The sequence below is a fragment of the Ursus americanus genome, chromosome 11 (genome assembly GCF_024610735.1).
Source record: "Ursus americanus isolate L20-20 chromosome 11, mUrsAme1.1.p, whole genome shotgun sequence".
NCBI lineage: Eukaryota > Metazoa > Chordata > Mammalia > Carnivora > Ursidae > Ursus > Ursus americanus.
This window is the reverse complement of record NC_142137.1, coordinates 36,208,969-36,227,711: the sequence shown is the minus strand read 5'-3', so window position 1 is coordinate 36,227,711 and position 18,743 is coordinate 36,208,969. Positions and strand designations below refer to the sequence as shown.

At 39.9% G+C, this 18,743-nt stretch overlaps 1 protein-coding gene across 3 annotated transcripts in view; it reads left to right on the top strand.

Annotated features, from left to right (window-relative positions):
• TBC1D32 (TBC1 domain family member 32) overlaps window positions 1–18,743 on the top strand; it is a 214,071-nt gene that overhangs the window by 32,841 nt on the left and 162,487 nt on the right. For all 3 annotated transcript variants that reach the window (XM_045798573.2, XM_045798571.2, XM_045798572.2), the window contains exons 12-14: window positions 4,780–4,870; window positions 7,898–8,038; window positions 10,660–10,752. In XM_045798573.2, the coding sequence (XP_045654529.2) occupies window positions 4,780–4,870; window positions 7,898–8,038; window positions 10,660–10,752 (325 nt within the window). The remainder of the gene's footprint in view (window positions 1–4,779; window positions 4,871–7,897; window positions 8,039–10,659; window positions 10,753–18,743) is intronic.

Below are 18,743 nucleotides of genomic sequence, written 5' to 3'. Positions count from 1 at the left end.
TTCCTATTTTAAACGAAGATTTTTGCCATATGAATATATACGGATCTTGTCAGATTAGAGGAAGGGAGGAGAAACCCCAGTGATTCACCCGCCCATTGGTTCGTCATATACATAATTCACTGTTGCTATCACAGGGGGCTGGGTGGAAGTATTGCAAATGTTTCTGATAGATTAACTTTTTAAATTAGGAGGAAATTTTGTTTTTAAAGATTTTATTTATTCATTTGACACAGAGAGAGAGAGAGGGAGTGTACAAGCAGGGGGAGTGACAGGCAGAGGGACAGGGAGAAGCAGGCTCCCCGCCAAGCAGAGAGCTTGATGTGGGGCTCCATCCCAACACCCTGGGATCGTGACCTGAGCTGAAGGCAGACACTTAACCAACTGAGCCACCCAGGTGCCCAAGGAACAATTTTTTTTTTTTTTTTAAAGATTTTATTTATTTATTTGACAGAGATAGAGACAGCCAGTGAGACAGGGAACACAAGCAGGGGGAGCGGGAGAGGAAGAAGCAGGCTCATAGAGGAAGAGCCTGATATGGGGCTCGATCCCACAACACTGGGATCACGCCCTGAGCCGAAGGCAGACGCTTAACCGCTGTGCCACCCAGGCGCCCCCAAGGAACAAATTTTTAAGAGTTAATTATACCATAATCAGATTCCACTCCTCAAGCCATTAACTGTGCCTTGCTAACATGAAACTTATCATGCTAGCCTCAGAAAATTTCCATCTTATCATGGGTTGCTTCGTAAATAATGGAAAAAACTGTCTGAAATGATCATAGTACTAGAAGTCCTTGCAACAGCAATCAGACAACAAAAAGGGATAAAAGGTATCCAAACTGGCAAAGAAGAAGTCAAACTGTCTCTCTTCGCAGGTGATTTGATACTCTATATGGAAAACCCAAAAGACTCCACCTCCAAGCTACTAGAACTTATAGAGCAATTCAGTAATGTGGCAGGATACAAAATCAATGCTCAGAAATCAGTTGCATTTCTATACACAAACAATGAGACTGAAGAAAGAGAAATTAGGGAATCCATTCCATTTACAATAGCACCAAAAATCTTTCGTTATCTTGGTATTAACTTAGCCAGAGACGCAAAGGATCTATATTCTAGAAACTACAAATCACTCTAGAAAGACATTGAAGAAGACACAAAAAGATGGAAAGATATTCCATGCTCATGGATAGGAAGAATAAACATAGTTAAAATGTCTATGCTACCCAGAGCAATCTACACTTTCAATGCCATCCCGATCAAAATAACAATGACATTTTTCAAAGAACTGGAACAAACAGCCCTTAAATTTGTGTGGAACCAGAAAAGGTCCCGAAAGGCCAAGAAATTGTTGAAAAGGAAAAACAAGCTGGGGGCATCATGTTGCCGGATTTCAAGCTATACTACAAAGCTGTGATCACAAAGACAATATGGTGCTGGCACAAAAACAGACACATAGACCAATGGAGCAGAATAGAGAACCCAGAAATAGACCCTCGGCTCTTTGGGCAACTCATCTTTGACAAAGCAGGAAAAAACATCCAGTGGGGAAAAAAGACAGTCTCTTCAATAAATGGTGCTGGGAAAACCGGACATTTATATGCAAAAGAATGAAACTAGACCACTCTCTCACACCATACACAAAGATAAACTCCAAATGGAATGAAAGACCTCTATGTGAGACAGGAATCCATCAAAATCATAGAGGAGAACACAGACAGCAACCTCTTTGACATCGGCCACAGCAACTTCTTTCATGACATATCTCCAAAGGCAAGAGAAACAAAAGAAAAAATGAACTTGTGGGACTTCATCAAGATAAAAAGCTTCTGCACAGCCAACAAAAGAGTGAAAAAAACTAAGAGGCAGCCCACGGAATGGGAGAAGATATTTGCAAATGACACTACAATAAAAGACTAGTATCCAAGATCTGCAAAGAACTTCTCAAACTCAATACACAGGAAACAAATAATCAAATGAAAAAATGGGCGGAAGGTATGAACAGACACTTTTCCAGTGAAGACATACAAATAGCTAACAGACACATGAAAAAATGTTTAAAATCATTAGCTGTCAGGGAAATTAAAATCAAAACCACATTGAGATACCACCTTACACCAGTTAGAATGGCAAAAATTGACAAGGCAAGAAACAACAAATGTTGGAGAGGATGTGGAGAAAGGGGATCCCTCTTACACTGTTGGTGGGAATGCAAGTTGGTACAGCCCCTTTGGAAAACAGTGTGGAGGTCCCTTAAAAAGATAAAAATAGAGCTATACTATGATCCAGCAATTGCACTACTGGGTATTTACCCCAAAGATACAGACGTAGGGAAGAGAAGGGCCGTATGCACCCCAATGTTCATAGCAGCATTGTCCACAATAGCTAAATTGTGGAAGGAGCCGGGATGCCCTTCAGCAGATGACTGGATTAAGAAAATGTGGTCCATATCTACAATGGAACATTACTCAGCCATCAGAAAGAATGATTTTACAACATTTGCAGCAACATGGACGGGACTGGAGGAGATTATGCTAAGTGAAATAAGTCAAGCAGAGAAAGACAATTATCATGGTTTCACTCATTTATGGAACATAGGAAATAGGAAGATAGGAGAAGGAAGGGAAGAATGAAGGTGGGGAACAGAAGGAATGAAGCATGAGAGACTATGGACTCTGAGAAACAAACTGAGGGCTTCAGAGGGGAGGGGGGTGGGGGATTGGGATAGGCTGGTGATGGGTATTAAGGAGGGCATGTATTGCATGGTGTTCTCGGTGTTATACGCAAATAATGAATCATGGAACATTACATCAAAAACTAAGGATATACTGTATGGTGACTAACATAATAAAAAATATAAAAAAAGAGTTAATTATACCGTAATCAATTTTTAGTCTGAAAATAGTTACTTTATTGTAAAGAACTTTATATCAAATATTTCCTATACATAATGGGTCAAACTTGCATGAGATTTTAACTTAAACCTCATTTTTTTCTTAAAAAGCTTTCCTAAACTTACAAAATATGAGTGAGTTCATATCAATAGAGGATGGATGGCGACTCAGGTACACTTAATTGCTAACCCCTAAGATGGAGGAAGGGCAGGGGACAGAAGTTAATAAAAAACCAGGGTGTGCGAAAAACCAAGAGAAAATTTAAATTCTAGCTGTCAGTATTTATTTTAAATGACTTTGAGAGGGCAAGAAAAAGGAAATACACTAGATAAGGCCATTTCAGAAGCCATTCTCTTAAGGGTAGATTGGGCAGGGAATGAAGTCATTAAAATAAAAAGTTAAATATTTATGCTGATAGCCAAAATGCTTTTCAACTAGTTCATGACTTTACAATGCTATGGAAATAAAGCTCTCAGCTTTATTTATCAGCTTTTAAAAATTGACAGTGTGGGGGCGCCTGGGTAGCTCAGTCAGTTAAGTGTCTTCCTTCGGCTCAGGTCATGATCCCAGGGTCCTGGGAATGGAGCCCCACATCAGGCTCCCTGCTCAGCAGTGAGTCTGCTTCTCCCTCTGCCCCTACCCCCTATGCTTGTGTACATGCTCTCTCTCTCTCTCAAATAAATAAATAAAATAAATAAAATCTTTAAAAAAATTGACAGGAGGGACATAAATTGTGTTGCTTAATGCTACCTACTTAAAATTTATTAATTTCATAAATGTAATATAATTGCACAGAGTAGCCACTAACCATGTATTAGTTTTAAATTACAATTAAATACAACTAAATATACCCAATTCCCTCAGTTTTCCTAATTACATTTCAAGTTTTCAGTAGCCACATATAGCTAGTAGCCACTGTATTGGACAGTGCAGACATTCCACATTTGCAGAAAATGCTATGAGGGTATGGAGGAGAAGCTAGAAGAAATGCTTTAGCAAGTGATTGTGCCAGACCACTGCTGTGATTAAAGCCCTTATGTAAGGAGTTGTTGCAAAGCAAAAGACAAATGCATGAAATGGTCTTAAAGGTTCCACTGTACATGCACAAAATCTGATCTTCAATTCTGAAAAGTAGGGATAGAGTTTGCATTCCTTTTTCCCAATGTTTCTTTTCAAAAGTTGGGCCACATATACTTTAAAATTTACACACACACACACACACACACACACACACACACATATTTTGGTATTTCCATCTACTGCATATATAAAGGAGTGCTCCCTAATAAACAGAAGGGTTGATCTAGTTCATACTCTGCTGGCTAGATAGGAAGAAAAGACTCTGAGGCAAGGGACCTGGGGATATTGGCAAGAGAGTTCTTAATGTCATGGTCACAGAATTTTAATATCTTTCACTATAAAGTATGAAGATGTATCTATTTTTGTCCATTGACACTGACATTATAGCAATATTTTTGGTCCACAAGTATTTTTGGTGTTTCCTAGAATGATGCCATAGTTAAAATGTAACTGGTAGGCTGAGCTTCAGTGGCCTATATTTTTTCCAGCATATTTTTATTTTTTATTTTATTTTATTTTTTTAAAGATTTTATTATTTATTCAACAGAGATAGAGACAGCCAGCGAGAGAGGGAACACAAGCAGGGGGAGTGGGAGAGGAAGAAGCAGGCTCATAGCGGAGGAGCCTGATGTGGGGCTCGATCCCATAACGCCGGGATCACGCCCTGAGCCGAAGACAGACGCTTAACCGCTGTGCCACCCAGGCGCCCCCCAGCATATTTTTAAAACCTTAATTAACTTTTTTTTTTTAACTGCTTGAGCTTGGGGCTGTAAATTTCTAGAATTAATAAGTTATTATTTTATTAGGTAACTACAGCAGTTCAGCAGTGTGTTCAGTACTTGGAATTGTGCGAAGCCATGAAAGCTGATGAGATTTTGGGTCATTCAAAGCATTGTGGTAAGTATTGTTTTCTCTGTTACATACTTTTAAGGATGATACCTTTTACTAATAGCTTAGTAACTTATTTTTTAATGGTCAGTAGCATGGTAATTTAGATCACTTCTGCTAACATAAAATATTTTCACAAATTTAAAAGACAAATTTAAAGCATCATGATGACTTTAATAACAGCTGTACATTTGAAATTAATGCATTAGCATATGAATTCTTACATATGCAGTTCTTCGGTTTATACTAGAGTATATGTCCTAGTCTGTTACATTGTGATAATATACTGCTCATTCTTTCCTCTGGCATATTAGCCATTTAATTGTCCTTTATGCATTTTAGTAGGAGGAACATTTCTATAAAATGTTGTTTTGTTAATGGACATCCCACCCTGTGATTCCTGTCTGCTTATCCTCTTTCTGAGCTAAAATACCCTAGATGTTTCATAATCTGGCCTTAATCACTCTATTGAATCTCAGGAATAATTAAAGTGGATCTTCTTTTGTAGTCAGATTCTGCTGCATACCAATGTCTATACACTTTTCTTAATCTTTTTTCATTCTCTTTTGTCACTTCTCTAAGCAAATAGTAAGTTCTCTGAGAACATGAAAATCTTATTTATTTATTTATTTATTTATTTATTTATTTATTTATTATCCTTGGGTAAATTCTTTACCTAACTCAAGCAAGAAAAATGGTCAAAGACCAATAATTAGTGGTTTCAAGAGCTAGTGTTTTGTAGTAAAGGGGAGTACGGAAGCCAGAATTCATTTAAGAGGAGGAAGATACGTTTATATAAACTTATCTCCTTTATAAATTTATGGATTTTTGAAATTTCTTGATATTAAAATGATATATCTAATGCTTCCTCCCCCCTCCCCACTATTCTACTGGGACATCATGGCTTTGCTGTCTTCCCTATCTAGTGAAGACCTGGGGTGCCCCCTTTTTGTCATTTCTTTCAGAATCCTTGCTCTTTCTCTTTCATTTCAGCGTTTCCTGTCTGCAGTTTCTTATCTTTAGATCAGTTAAGTCTTCCATCTTCTCTGGTCTTTAGGAAATTGAGCAGAGAGCATTTGTTACGTACTTAGTGGGCATACATACTTTTCTAACCATAGCAGCTGTGTTGCATCCTCTTAGATACTCTTTCTTCAGTGTCCACAATAGCTTTGCAAGCTTTCATCAGTCTTATCAAGGGCCCTGCTTTGCCCTGGCCCACTTTTCTTTCAAGAGGAGACTTCGTATCCTACTGCACTAAGAAAAGTGGAACTTGGCAGCTATGAATTCCCCAAATGTCCTGCTTCTGAGCATACAAATGCATGTTTATATGCCCTTATCAATATCCCTTTTCTTTGGACTGCACTGAAGAGGTATTCCTTTCCAGATTGATTTTTGTTCTTGATTTTTTTTCTCCTCTAGTGTTCTTTGGGTTTTGTTTCTGTTTTAGAACCATGACATTGCTTCACTTGTTACTGTGTCTCCCTTTCTATTGGTACTTCCCCTGCATCCTGTGACCCTCCTGCAGAAAACCTTCCCTGCAGAGAAAACTCTTCTAAGTATCCTAAATACACCCAGGCCCCATTTCTTTACCTCTTACTCACTTTGCAGCAATGGAAATGAGGCAATATCTAGTGCTCCATGATCTTCGCATTATCAGTTTCCTCTCTTTCTTGTCCTAATTTTACAGGCTTTGTCTCTGTTGACCCTTTCTCACTTCTTCATGGTACCATTCTTTCTCGGATTTCCTCATTCTCATCAGGAATCCTCATATCACTGGAAAGGCTCTTTCTTTGTAATATGTACTCACAAAGGTTTTGCCCTTTTTTTTCTCACCGTAGTGTACCTGTTCTCTCTTGGGGGGCCCATTTACTTTCGTGGTTTTAAATACTCTGAAGTAGGTAAGTCTGTCACTTTCCAGAATTCCAGATCCATATACCCGTATCATACTTAGAATATCAATCTGGGTGCTCCATGGGCACTTTAATATTAAAATATCAAGGACTGAAGTCACTTTCTTCTGTATCTAGACTGGTTTCCCCCTCCTTTCTCCTTTAGAATTAATTAAATAGAATACAGATTCACTATGTATACAGATGTTGAGGTAGGAACTTGAGAATTTTCTTATTCTTTCCCAGTCCCCATGTAGTCCTGTCTAAAGCCTATTGACTTAATTTTCTTAAAGATTTATCTGTCTGCTCTTCTCCATTCTTGTTGCTGATGCTTTTGCTCATGATTTTTTTAGTGTCATTTCAGACCTTCACTTTCTACCATCTGCCTTTTATGCTACCATCAGGGTTAGTTTTTTTATGTGCATATTGGATTGCTTTCATGCTTACAAGCCTTTAATATCATTTCAATTGCTTCTATAATAAAATCCATTTTCCTTCTGCAGCTTAGTCCTCTGTGGTCTGCCCCTGCTCCCCTCTAGCCTCTTGTCTCTGCCACTTGTCCTCCTCAAGTTCTGGTCATACCAAACTGCCATATTCTGAATTGGCAGCCCAGTTTCATGCTTCTTACTGGTTTTTGACACCAGCAAATAGTTCAAAGTCTTTAATCAAACAGGTACTCGGTAGATCTTAAATGTATGGATGAATGATATATATTACGTGTATATATTTTACAGATTCTAATTTCATTTGCTAACATGGTTATAAATACAGTCTTTTTTGTATTGACTTTTAATTGGTAGAATTAAACAGTAATATTTTCTATTGACTTCCTCCCTTAACTTATTCTTGAAGTTCGTCTTGATAACGTGATAATTTTGACAATCTTATGCTGTTTTAGAATGAATACGGTATGCATCTTACCCTTTCCTGAGCTTAAATAATGTGATGAATGCTTTTCCCCAGAGATTTAGGTGTTATAGGATCTTAGGAAAGATAATAAACTCTTTTTTTTTTTTTTTTTAAACACCAACAGAGTCTTCATCATAGACTGCAATCTTGTTTAAAATGTTTGGAAGGGAATGAAGATAAGTACTATCTAAAATATAATAACATTAAAGTAAATGTATTTATTTGCCTCTCTTTTAAGGGAACAAACAGAAAACCTTCTACTACTCAGGACAAGAATTACAATATATTTATTTCATTCACTCACTGTGCCTTTTAGGAAGGTTATTGATCTATACACAAGGCAGACGGCTATTTCCCATAAAGCTGAAGAATAGAAAAGGTATGTACAATTAGGAGAAACAAATATGTTCAGCTTGGTAAGGTTTATGTGCTGTGAATTACTAAACTTCAGAGATTTTGCATGGTCTCTCCTAGGATACTTACTGACATACCTTTTAGTCTACTGATGGCTTGTATACCTTGAAGTATTACATTTGCTCTTATCAGTATGTGCTTTTCCCCTACATTCTGATTTTTTGTATTCATCCAGCCTTTAATGCTTTCCTTATTTCTTCCTGTCTTTCAAAATCCTAGACATACTGAACGATCCAGATCTGGATTCAGAACTAGAAGACCTTGTTTAAATTCTAGTTCCCTTATAAACTGGCTGTGACCTTTGGGCAACTCACTTAACCACTGCTTGTTTTTTTTAATCACAAAAATGGAATAATATCAGTGATACTGAGCTCACACAGTTTTTGTGATGATCAGAGATGAGGTTTCAGAATACTGTTTTATAAACTGCAAAGCCCTGTACCATTTGATATATTACTGTGTTACCCTAACTCCTATTTTTAAAGTTTTCCCTATCAAACTTCAGCACATGCTATTACTTTTCTGCCTCCCTTAAAACTTTAAGTGTATACTAGGAATATACTCTAGCGACCAGCAAACTTTTTCTGTAATGCGTCAGATAGTATTTTTGGTTTTGTGGGCCACGTGCTATCTCTGTTGCATATCCTGTGTATTTGTGTATTCATGTTCTCATGTGTGCAAAGGAGTTATCACAGCAGCCCTGAGACTTCTATCCTTAGGAAGGACTGCTTGCAAGGTTGTGCTAGCTGGCATCTGGGAACTTGGATTTCTCACTCTTCCCAGAACTGGTAAGAGTGGTTCACTGTGCCCACCTAAACTGTTTGTATACACACTATAGTTTATACCGAATACTTGCTTTCCTTCTGGGAGTCTGGAATCCTGGTATGTGCTAGGCAAGGGTGCTTACATCATCAGCTCCCAGAAAAAAGCTTGGGCACTGAGTCTCTAAGGAGCTTCTTGGTAGACAACATTTTACACGCGTTGTCACAGTTTGTTGCTGGAAGAATTAAGTGTATTTTATGTGACTTCTCTGGGAGAGGACCCTTGGACGCTTGCACCTGGACTTCACCTCATACCCTTTTGTTTTGTATCTTCTTGTGATATATCATTGCTGGGAGTATAACTGTATGTTGAGTTCTCCTAGTGAATCATTGAATCTGGGTATGGTTTGGGAGACCCTTAACACACTTTACACACCTTTAAAAGTGTAAAACAAAACAGAACAAAGCATTTTTAGCTTGCGAGCCTTACAAAATTAGGCCATAATTGCTATTGTTTGCCAATCCTGTTCTGGAGTATCTTCATTTTGAACACTTTTGTACTGTTTCTTAGTTGTTTTACTTAAGGTTTTCTCCTCAGTTATGCTGGTTGTGAGCTCCTCAACAAAAACTGTTTTATGTACTTATTTATCCTGTGGTCATGTAATTCTAGGCATAATGAGCACTTAGAGAATGGACTTTCAAGAAAAGAGCTTCCAGGGGTGCCTGGGTGGCGCAGTCGTTAAGCGTCTGCCTTCGGCTCAGGGCGTGATCCCGGCGTTCTGGGATCGAGCTCCACATCGGGCTCCTCCGCTGGGAGCCTGCTTCTTCCGCTCCCACTCCCCCTGCTTGTGTTCCCTCTCTCGCTGGCTGTCTCTGTCTGTCAAATAAATGAATAAAATCTTAAAAAAAAAAAAAGAGCTTCGATTTTATGGGGTATTGTTGAACTTTACAGAAATAGCAAGATTAGTAAATACTTGTGATGTTCCTGCAAGTATTGAACTGAAGTTTATATGTCTATATCTGTAACTTAGCACTTTATGTTGACTTTTAACATCGACCTTTTGGCCTGACGAATGTCACAGGTCATCTCAAAACACAGTTTTGAGAGCCTTGTTCTACTGTATTAGCATAAGTCAACATTTACCTCTACATTTCACCTGCATTTTCACCAGAATCTTGATGAAAAGATTCTGCAGCAGGGGTTGGTAAATTACAACCCATGGGCCAAATCTGGTACTGTTTTGTATGGCTTGTGAGCTAATTACTGGAAAAAATTATAAGACTATTTTGTGACATGTGGAATAAAATTAAAATTTTGGTGTATGTAAAGTCTTACTGGAAGACCACCATACTTGTTCATTTGCAAATTGTCTATGGCTACTTTCCGATGTCTTAATTGAGTATTTGTAACAGAAACAGTTTGGCCGTTAAGCCTAAAATATTTCCTAGAAAGTTTGATACCTGTTCTACAGTTCTATATAGATAAGTTGGCTGAAACAACATATGAAGCTGAATTTTATCATTCCTAAGAAACTCATGGTCCTTTCCTAGATCTTCCTGCCGTAGGTTTATATGAAGTGACAGGTCCACCATAAGTGGTAAAACTGCACCTGAGCATAGCACCTGCTGGTTTACTGTCCTTAACACTTTTTAACTTCCCATGTCTAATTTGTTTTCCTGGGGTCTTCTGTGTGGGGTTCCAGATCCCTTCTCCCTAATTTTACCACAGTCTCTGAAAACTCAGGAGGATGGGAAACTCAGTTAAATTTTTCTAAGTTGTAAGTATATACTAAAAAATAATCTTTTTCCTTTTTCCTTTTCGAAGATTTAGTGTCCCTTACAGATCTTCTGGTTCTGTTTACCCAACTTATCTATTACTCACCGAGTTGTCCAAAGATGACATCGGCTGCACATTTAGGTAATTCTGCTTCTATTTTAAATAGCATAATAGAAAACCTCTAAAAATACTTAGTATTCTATTGTCTAGACCTTTTGAGTGACTGACCTAGTTTGGTAAAGAGATTTCCTAAGATGCAGTATTATTCATAACAAATTACATTGGTCCTGGAAGTAACCCATGAAATTTAATTTTGTTCATTGATGTTTTAAGATGTTCCTAATTTACTCCCTTTTTATGTACAATCAATTTGGCTGAGAATTTTAATGTTGTTCTTAAGATCAGGATGTTCTTAAGAAATGCTATTAAGGGAAGTTTGATTGATAGGTACTAACGTGTTCTTTCTTGCTGTTTTCTATGCTTTATACTTGCCTGATGTTTTGATCAGCCTGCTTGTTTTAGCTCACATCTAGAACTTCAGATCTTCTCTTATTAAGGAATAGAGCAAAAACAAAAACAAACTTCATGTTCTTCAGTGTAATAACTTTCAGTCTTTAGCTGTTGACTGGCTTATAAAAATGTGGTTAAAAATATTAACATTTAAAAGATAACTTACACTTTTTCCTTTGAATATCAATGAAAGTTTACAAAGTAGAACACTTTAATAAAAAAACACTCCCATCGGGGCGCATGGGTGACGCAGTCCTTAAGCATCTGCCTTCGGCTCAGGGCGTGATCCCAGCGTTCTGGGGTAGAGCCCCACATCGGGCTCCTCTGCTGGGAGCCTGCTTCCTCCTCTCCCACTCCCCTGCTTGTGTTCCCTCTCTCGCTGGCTGTCTTTCTCTGTCAAATAAATAAATAAATCTTAAAAAAAAAAAACCCATCATCTATAGACTCATAGTGTTCTAAACCTGGAAGTTACCGTAGAAATGCTGGCAAAATTCTGAGAAAAATTCAAGTGAACCAAAGGAAAAAAAAATGGTTTGGGCCATATATATATTAATGCTATATGCATCTATCAATCGGTTTGTTTTATTTATGTAATTATAACACCTTATTAGTCTTAACAATGGCTCTCGGGGCGCCTGGGTGGCACAGCTGTTAAGCGTCTGCCTTCTCTGCCTTCGGCTCAGGACGTGATCCTGGCGTTATGGGATCGAGCCCCACATCAGGCTCCAACGCTATGAGCCTGCTTCTTCCTCTCCCCCTCCCCCTGCTTGTGTTCCCTCTCTCGCTGGCTGTCTCTATCTCTGTCAAATAAATAAATAAAATCTTTAAAAAACAAAACAAAACAAAAAAAACAATGGCTCTCAAACTTCTTTCTGCCGTTACAGCATTTTCATGTATAAACATGTAGCTTAGGTCCTCCTGCGATATGCTCCTATAACATACTGTGCTTCCTTCGTTAAAAATGTTCCTTCTTATAATTATTTTTTTTATTTTTTAAATGATTTTTTATTATATTGTGTTAGTCACCATACAGTACATCCCCGGATTCCGATGTAAAGTTCGATGCTTCATTAGTTGCGTATAACACCCAGTGCACCATGCAATACGTGCCCTCCTTACTACCCATCACTGGTCTATCCCAATCCCCCACCCCCCTCCCCTCTGAGGCCCTCAGTTTGTTTCTCATAGTCCATAGTGTCTCATGTTTCATTCCCCCTTCTGATTACCCCCCCTTCTTTATCCCTTTCTTCCCCTACCGATCATCCTAGTTCTTATGTTCCATAGATGAGAGAAATCATATGATAATTGTCTTTCTCTGCTTGACTTATTTCACTTAGCATTATCTCCTCCAGTGCCATCCATGTTGCTGCAAATGTTGAGAATTCATTCTTTCTGATAGCTGAGTAATATTCCATTGTATATATGGACCACAACTCCTTAATCCATTCATCTGTTGAAGGGCATCTCGGCTCCTTCCACGATTTAGCTATTGTGGACAATGCTGCTATGAACATTGGGGTGCATATGGCCCTTCTCTTCACTACGTCTGTATCTTTGGGTAAACACCCAGTAGTGCAATGGCTGGATCATAGGGTAGCTCAATTTTTAACTTTTTAAGGGACCTCCACACTGTTTTCCAGAGTGGCTGTACTAACTTGCATTCCCACCAACAATGTAGGAGGGATCCCCTTTCTCCACATCCTCTCCAACAATTGTTTCTTGCCTTGTCTATTTTTGCCATTCTAACTGACACAAGGTGGTATCTTAGTGTGGTTTTGATTTGAATTTCCCTGATGGCTAATGATTTTGAACACTTTTTCATGTGTCTGTTAGCCATTTGTATGTCTTCATTGGAAAAGTGTCTGTTCATATCTTCTGCCCATTTTTTGATTTGTTTATTTGTTTCTCGTGTATTGAGTTTGAGAAGTTCTTTGTAGATCTTGGATACCAGTCCTTTATCTGTAGTGTCCTTTGCAAATATCTTCTCCCATTCCGTGGGCTGCCTCTTAGATTTTTTTTGATTGTTTCCTTGGCTGTGCAGAAGCTTTTTATCTTGATGAAGTCCCATAAGTTCATTTTATCTTTTGTTTCTCTTGCCTTTGGAGATGTGTCATGATAAAGGTTGCTTTGGCCGATGGCGTAGAGGTTGCTGCCTATGTTCTCCTCTAGAATTTTGATGGATTCCTGTCTCACATCGAGGTCTTTCATCCATTTGGAGTTTATCTTTGTGTATGGTGTGAGAGAGTGGTCAAGTTTCATTCTTTTGCATGTAGCTGTCCAATTTTCCCAGCACCATTTATTGAAGAGACTGTCTTTTTTCCACCAGATGTTTTTTCCTGCTTTATCAAAGATTAGTTGCCCAAAGAGCCGAGGGTCCATTTCTGGCTTCTCTATTCTGTTCCATTGGTCTATGTGTCTGTTTTTGTGCCAGTACCATGCTGTCTTGGTGATCACAGCTTTGTAGTACAGCTCGAAATCCGGTATTGTGATGCCCCCACCGTTGTTTTTCCTTTTCAACAGTTCCTTGGAAATTCGGGCCTTTTCTGGTTCCATACAAATTTAAGGACTCTCTGTTCCAGTTCTTTGAAAAATGTCCTCGCTATTTTGATCGGGATAGCATTGAAAGTGTAGATTGCTCTGGGTAGCATGGTCATTTTAACTATGTTCTACCGATCCATAAGCATGGAATATTTTTCCATCTTTTTATGTCTTCCTCAATGTCTTTCAAGAGTGATTTATAGTTTCTACAATATAGATCCTTTACGTCTCTGGTTAAGTTAATTCCAAGGTAACGTATGGTTTTTGGTGCTATTGTAAATGGGATGGATTCCCTAATTTCTCTTTCTTCAGTCTCATTGTTCGTGTATAGAAATGCAACTGATTTCTGAGCATTGATTTTGTATACCGCCACATTACTGAATTGCTCTATAATTTCTAATAGTTTGGGAGTGGCTTCTTTTGGGTTTTCCATATAGAGTACCATGTCATCTGCGAAGAGAGACATTTTGACTTCTTCTTTGCCGATTTGGATACCTTTGATCCCTTTCTGTCGTCTGATTGCTGTTGCAAGGACTTCTAGTACTATGTTGAATAATAGTGGCGAGAGTGGGCATCCTTGTCGTGTTCCTGATCTTAAGGGAAAGGCTTCCAGCTTTTTCCCATTGAGAATAATCTTTGCAGTAGGCTTTTCATAGATGGCTTTTATGAGATTGAGAAACGTACCTTCTATTCCTATACTCTGAAGGGTTTTAATCAGGAAAGGATGCTGTATTTTGTCAAATGCTTTTTCTGCATCAATTGAGAGGATCAAATGGTTCCTGAGTCTTTTCTTGTTGATATGATGTATCACGCTGATTGATTTGTGAATATTGAACCACGTTTGCATCCCAGGTATGAATCCCACTTGATCATGATGGATAACCCTTTTAATGTACTGTTGGATTCTATTAGCAAGGATCTTGTTGAGGATTTTGGCGTCCATATTCATTAGGGAAATCGGTCTGTAATTCTCCTTTTTGAGGGGGTCTTTGCCTGGTTTGGGGATCAAGGTAATATTGGCCTCATAGAATGAGTTTGGTAGCTTTCCTTCTGTTTTTATTTTTTGAAATAGCTTTAGAAGAATAGGTATTATTTCTTCTTTGAATGTTTGGTAGAATTCCCCAGGAAAACCATCCGGGCCTGGAGTTTTGTTATTTGGAAGGTTGTTTATCACTGACTCAATTTCTTCATAATTAATTGGCCTGTTTAAGAAATCAATTTCTTCCTGTTTCAATCTTGGTAGTTTATAGGTTTCCAGGAAGGATTCCATCTCTTCCAGAATGCTTAGTTTATTGGCATATAGCTGTTGATAAAAATTCCTAATAATCCTTCCAATTTCAATGGTGTTGGTCATGACCTCTCCTTTTTCATTCTTAATTTTAATAATTTGGGTCCTTTCTCTTTTCTTTTGGATAAGTCTTGCCAGTGGTCTGTCAATTTTATTGATTCTCTCAAAGAACCAGCTTCTAGTCGTGTTGATCTGCTCTATTGTACTTCTGGTTTCTGATGCATTGATTTCTGCTCTAATTTTGGTCAACTGCTTCCTCGTGCGTGGATTAGGCCTGTCCCTCTGTTGCTGTTCCAGCTTCTTGAGGTGAGAATATAAAAACTGCATTTTAGATTTTTCTATTCTTTTGAGTGAGGCTTGGATGGCTATGTATTTCCCCCTTAGGACTGCCTTTGCAGTATCCCATAGGTTTTGGACCGTTGTGTTTTCATTCTCGTTGGTGTCCATAAATTGTTTAAATTGATTTTTGATTTCCTGGTTTATCGAGTCATTCCTGAGCAGGATGGTTCTTAGTCTCCAAGTGTTTGAGTTTCGTCCAAATTTTTCCTTGTGCTTGAGTTCCAATTTCATAGCGTTGTGGTCTGAGAATATGCAGGGGATAATTTCAATCTTTTGGTATCGGTTGAGACCTGTTTTGTGTCCCAGAACATGGTCTATTCTTGAGAGTGTTCCATGGGCATTAGAATAGAATGAGTATTCTTTGGTTCTGGGGTGTAGTGTTCTATATATATCTACGAGGTCCAACTCGTCGAGTATGGCGTTCAAAGCCTTTGATTCTTTGCTTAGTTTTTGCCAGGGTGTTCTGTCTATTTCTGATAGTGGAGTGTTGAGGTCCCCTACTATTAATGTATTTTTATCTATATGTCTCTTTATTCTGGTTAAGAGTTGGCTTGTGTATCTTGCTGCTCTCCTGTTGGGGGCATATATATTTATAATTGTCATATCCACTTGTTGAATACTTCCTTTAAGAATAATATAGTGCCCTTCTGCGTCTCTAACTATAGTCTCTAGTTTAAAATCCAATCTATCTGATATGAGAATTGCTACCCCAGCTTTCTTTTGAGGTCCATTTGCATGAAAGATGGTACTCCATCCCCTTACTCTCAGTCTGAATGCATCTTTGGGATCGAAATGAGTCTCTTGTAGACAGCAAATGGATGGGTCATTTCTTTTTATCCAATCTGCAACCCTGTGCTGTGTTATGGGAGCGTTTAAACCATTTACATTGGCACTAAGAACTGAGAGATAGAATTTTAATGATGCCATGTTGCCAGTAAAGTCTCTGTTTGTATCGGTTGTGACTTTCTTTTCTGTATCACTCTTGGGGCCTTTTTACCTTTATAGAACCCCCCTTAATATCTCCTGTAGGGCTGGTTTCGTGGTTACGAAATTGGTCAATGACTGGCGATTCTGGAAGGTCTTTATTTCTCCATCAATTCTGAATGACAGCCTTGCTGGATAAAGGATCCTTGGCTGCATGTTTTTCTCTGAAAGAGCTTTCAAAATGCCCCCCCAACACTTTCTCTCATTCCAGGTCTGTGTAGAGAGGTCTGACGTAATTCTGATGCCTTTGCCTTGGTACGTGAGAAATTTCTTTGCCCTGGCCGCTTTCAATACTGTATCCTTGGATCTAATATTTGCGAATTGCACTATGACATGACGTGGCGTAGGTTTGTCGTGGTTGAGCTTGGGAGGGGTCCTCTCTGCCTCTTGGACATGAATGTTTGTTTCCCTCACTAGATTAGGGAAGTTTTCAGCTACAATTTGTTCAAATATCTCTTCTAGACCTCTGTTTTTCTCCACCCCCTCGGGGATGCCGATGATTCTGACATTGGATCATTTCACTGAGTCAGTAACTCCCGTAACCTACATTCGTGGGTGTGGATTTTTTTAAGACCAGCTTCTATTTTCGTTTTTTCCTCTATTAACCCATCCTCCAGTTCACTAATACGTTCCTCTGCTTCGGTGACCCTGGCCATCAGAGCCTCTAGTTTTGCCTGCATTTGGCTCATAGAATTTTTAATTTCTGTCAGATTCGCTCTCATTTCTGTCCTTAGGGATTCTATATTCTCAGTAACCTTTTCGTTAATACTTTTTTCAATTCTACTCATTATTTTGACTATCGTTACTCTGAATTCCATTTCTGATAATTTGGTTACATCCATATCCATTATTTCTGTGGCAGAGGTCACAGACTCACTGTCTTTGCTGGGGGTGGGGAGGGGCTTCTCTTCTTTGTCATTCTGATGAGGAGAGGTGGCGGGGTTGTCCAGAGCCCAAATTATTGACTGGGTCCCAGGCCGTGCCCCTTGTTTTATAGGGATCTTGGGGATGTGGGCTTCTTCTTTAAAGATTTTATTTATTTATACGTGGCAGAGAGCCAACCAGCGAGAGAGGGAACAAAAGCAGGGGAGTGGGAGAGGAAGAAGCAGGCTCCCAGTGGAGGAGCCCGATGAGGGACTTCTTTCCGGAACGCCGGGATCATGCCCTAAGCCGAAGACAGGTGCTAAATGACTGCGCCTCCCAGGTGCCCCGGGTTGTGGGCTTCTTGATTTTTCAGCCTGCCTTCTGTGTTCTGGGGGAGGGGCCTGCCACGCCGATACTCAGGCATCCCTGATTGGGTAGAGTCTCCGTGTCCTCTGCGAGGGGGTATGGGGATGGGTAGGCTGTGAGCTGGTACTTCCACGCTTTTGTTCTTTGGCGGCTTTCCTTGGCGGTTTGCTGTGCCTCTTCTGAGAGTCAGAGCAGCAGAGGGCGAGTTTCAGCCTCTGTCACAGAATGGAGGGATTGCGGCGCGTTCTCCACTGATGTTCTGGCCACTTTAACTCTGTTTCTGTTGGTGCTGCTCAACCCTGCAGCGTCCTCACACCCGGCGTCCCAGCCCTCACTTCCAGGGCCGGGGCGTCTCTGTCCTTTGTGTTTCTAACGCCATCCGCCAGCCTACAGCCGCCCCCCTGCGCTCCCAGATCTCCGGGTCTTAGTCTATTTCCGGTGAGCACACCGGGATTCCGGAGTTCCGTGAGAAGCCTGGTGGCGCGCGCACCCGGTTCAGGGTCTCAGTCTGCTGTTTCGCGGGTGCCGTCCGCGAGTCCGCCCGCTCCCCCGTGCAGGTGGCCCGCCAGCCGCCAGCCAGCCGCCAGCCAGCTCCCGCACACTCCGGGAGCTCCCGGTCTCAGTCTGGATCCAGTGAGCACACCGGGATTCCAGTGTTCCGCGAGATGCCTGGTGGCGCGTGCTCCCGGCTCACAGGTCTCAGTCCGCTCTCTCTCGGGTGCCGTCCATGAGTCCACCTGCTCCCTGTGCAGGTGGCTACCGCTTCCCGGCGCCGAACGCGGCGGCTCCCTCCCCCTTCTGTTTATCTTCCGATATCTGAGCGTGGTTTCACGGCTCCCCGCTTCATACCTCAATACTCAGCTCTGGAGATGTTCATTTGTAGAGATCCGGATGTATCTTCCTGTGTCTCCCCTTCTTATAATTATTTGTCAGTGTCTTGTTTTACCACCTAGTGAACTGTTTTTTAATTTTTTTTGTCTTAGTTACTTCTGTTTATAGTGCCTATCTGGGACATAGTATGCACTCAAAAGTAGATAAAAGAATGGATGAATGAATGAATGGCCATGTGCTCATCAGACGTATCTCTCATTGCAAACAGGGTCTGGAACTGGTTGGGAAAAATCACTTAACTTTCCTTCTCCATTTTCTTTTTGTCAAGTATTGACTTAAAGTCTTAGTATGTTCATGGAGTATAAGATATTGTAATCTAAATTAAGAATTTTGGTGTTACTTTTAGTATTAT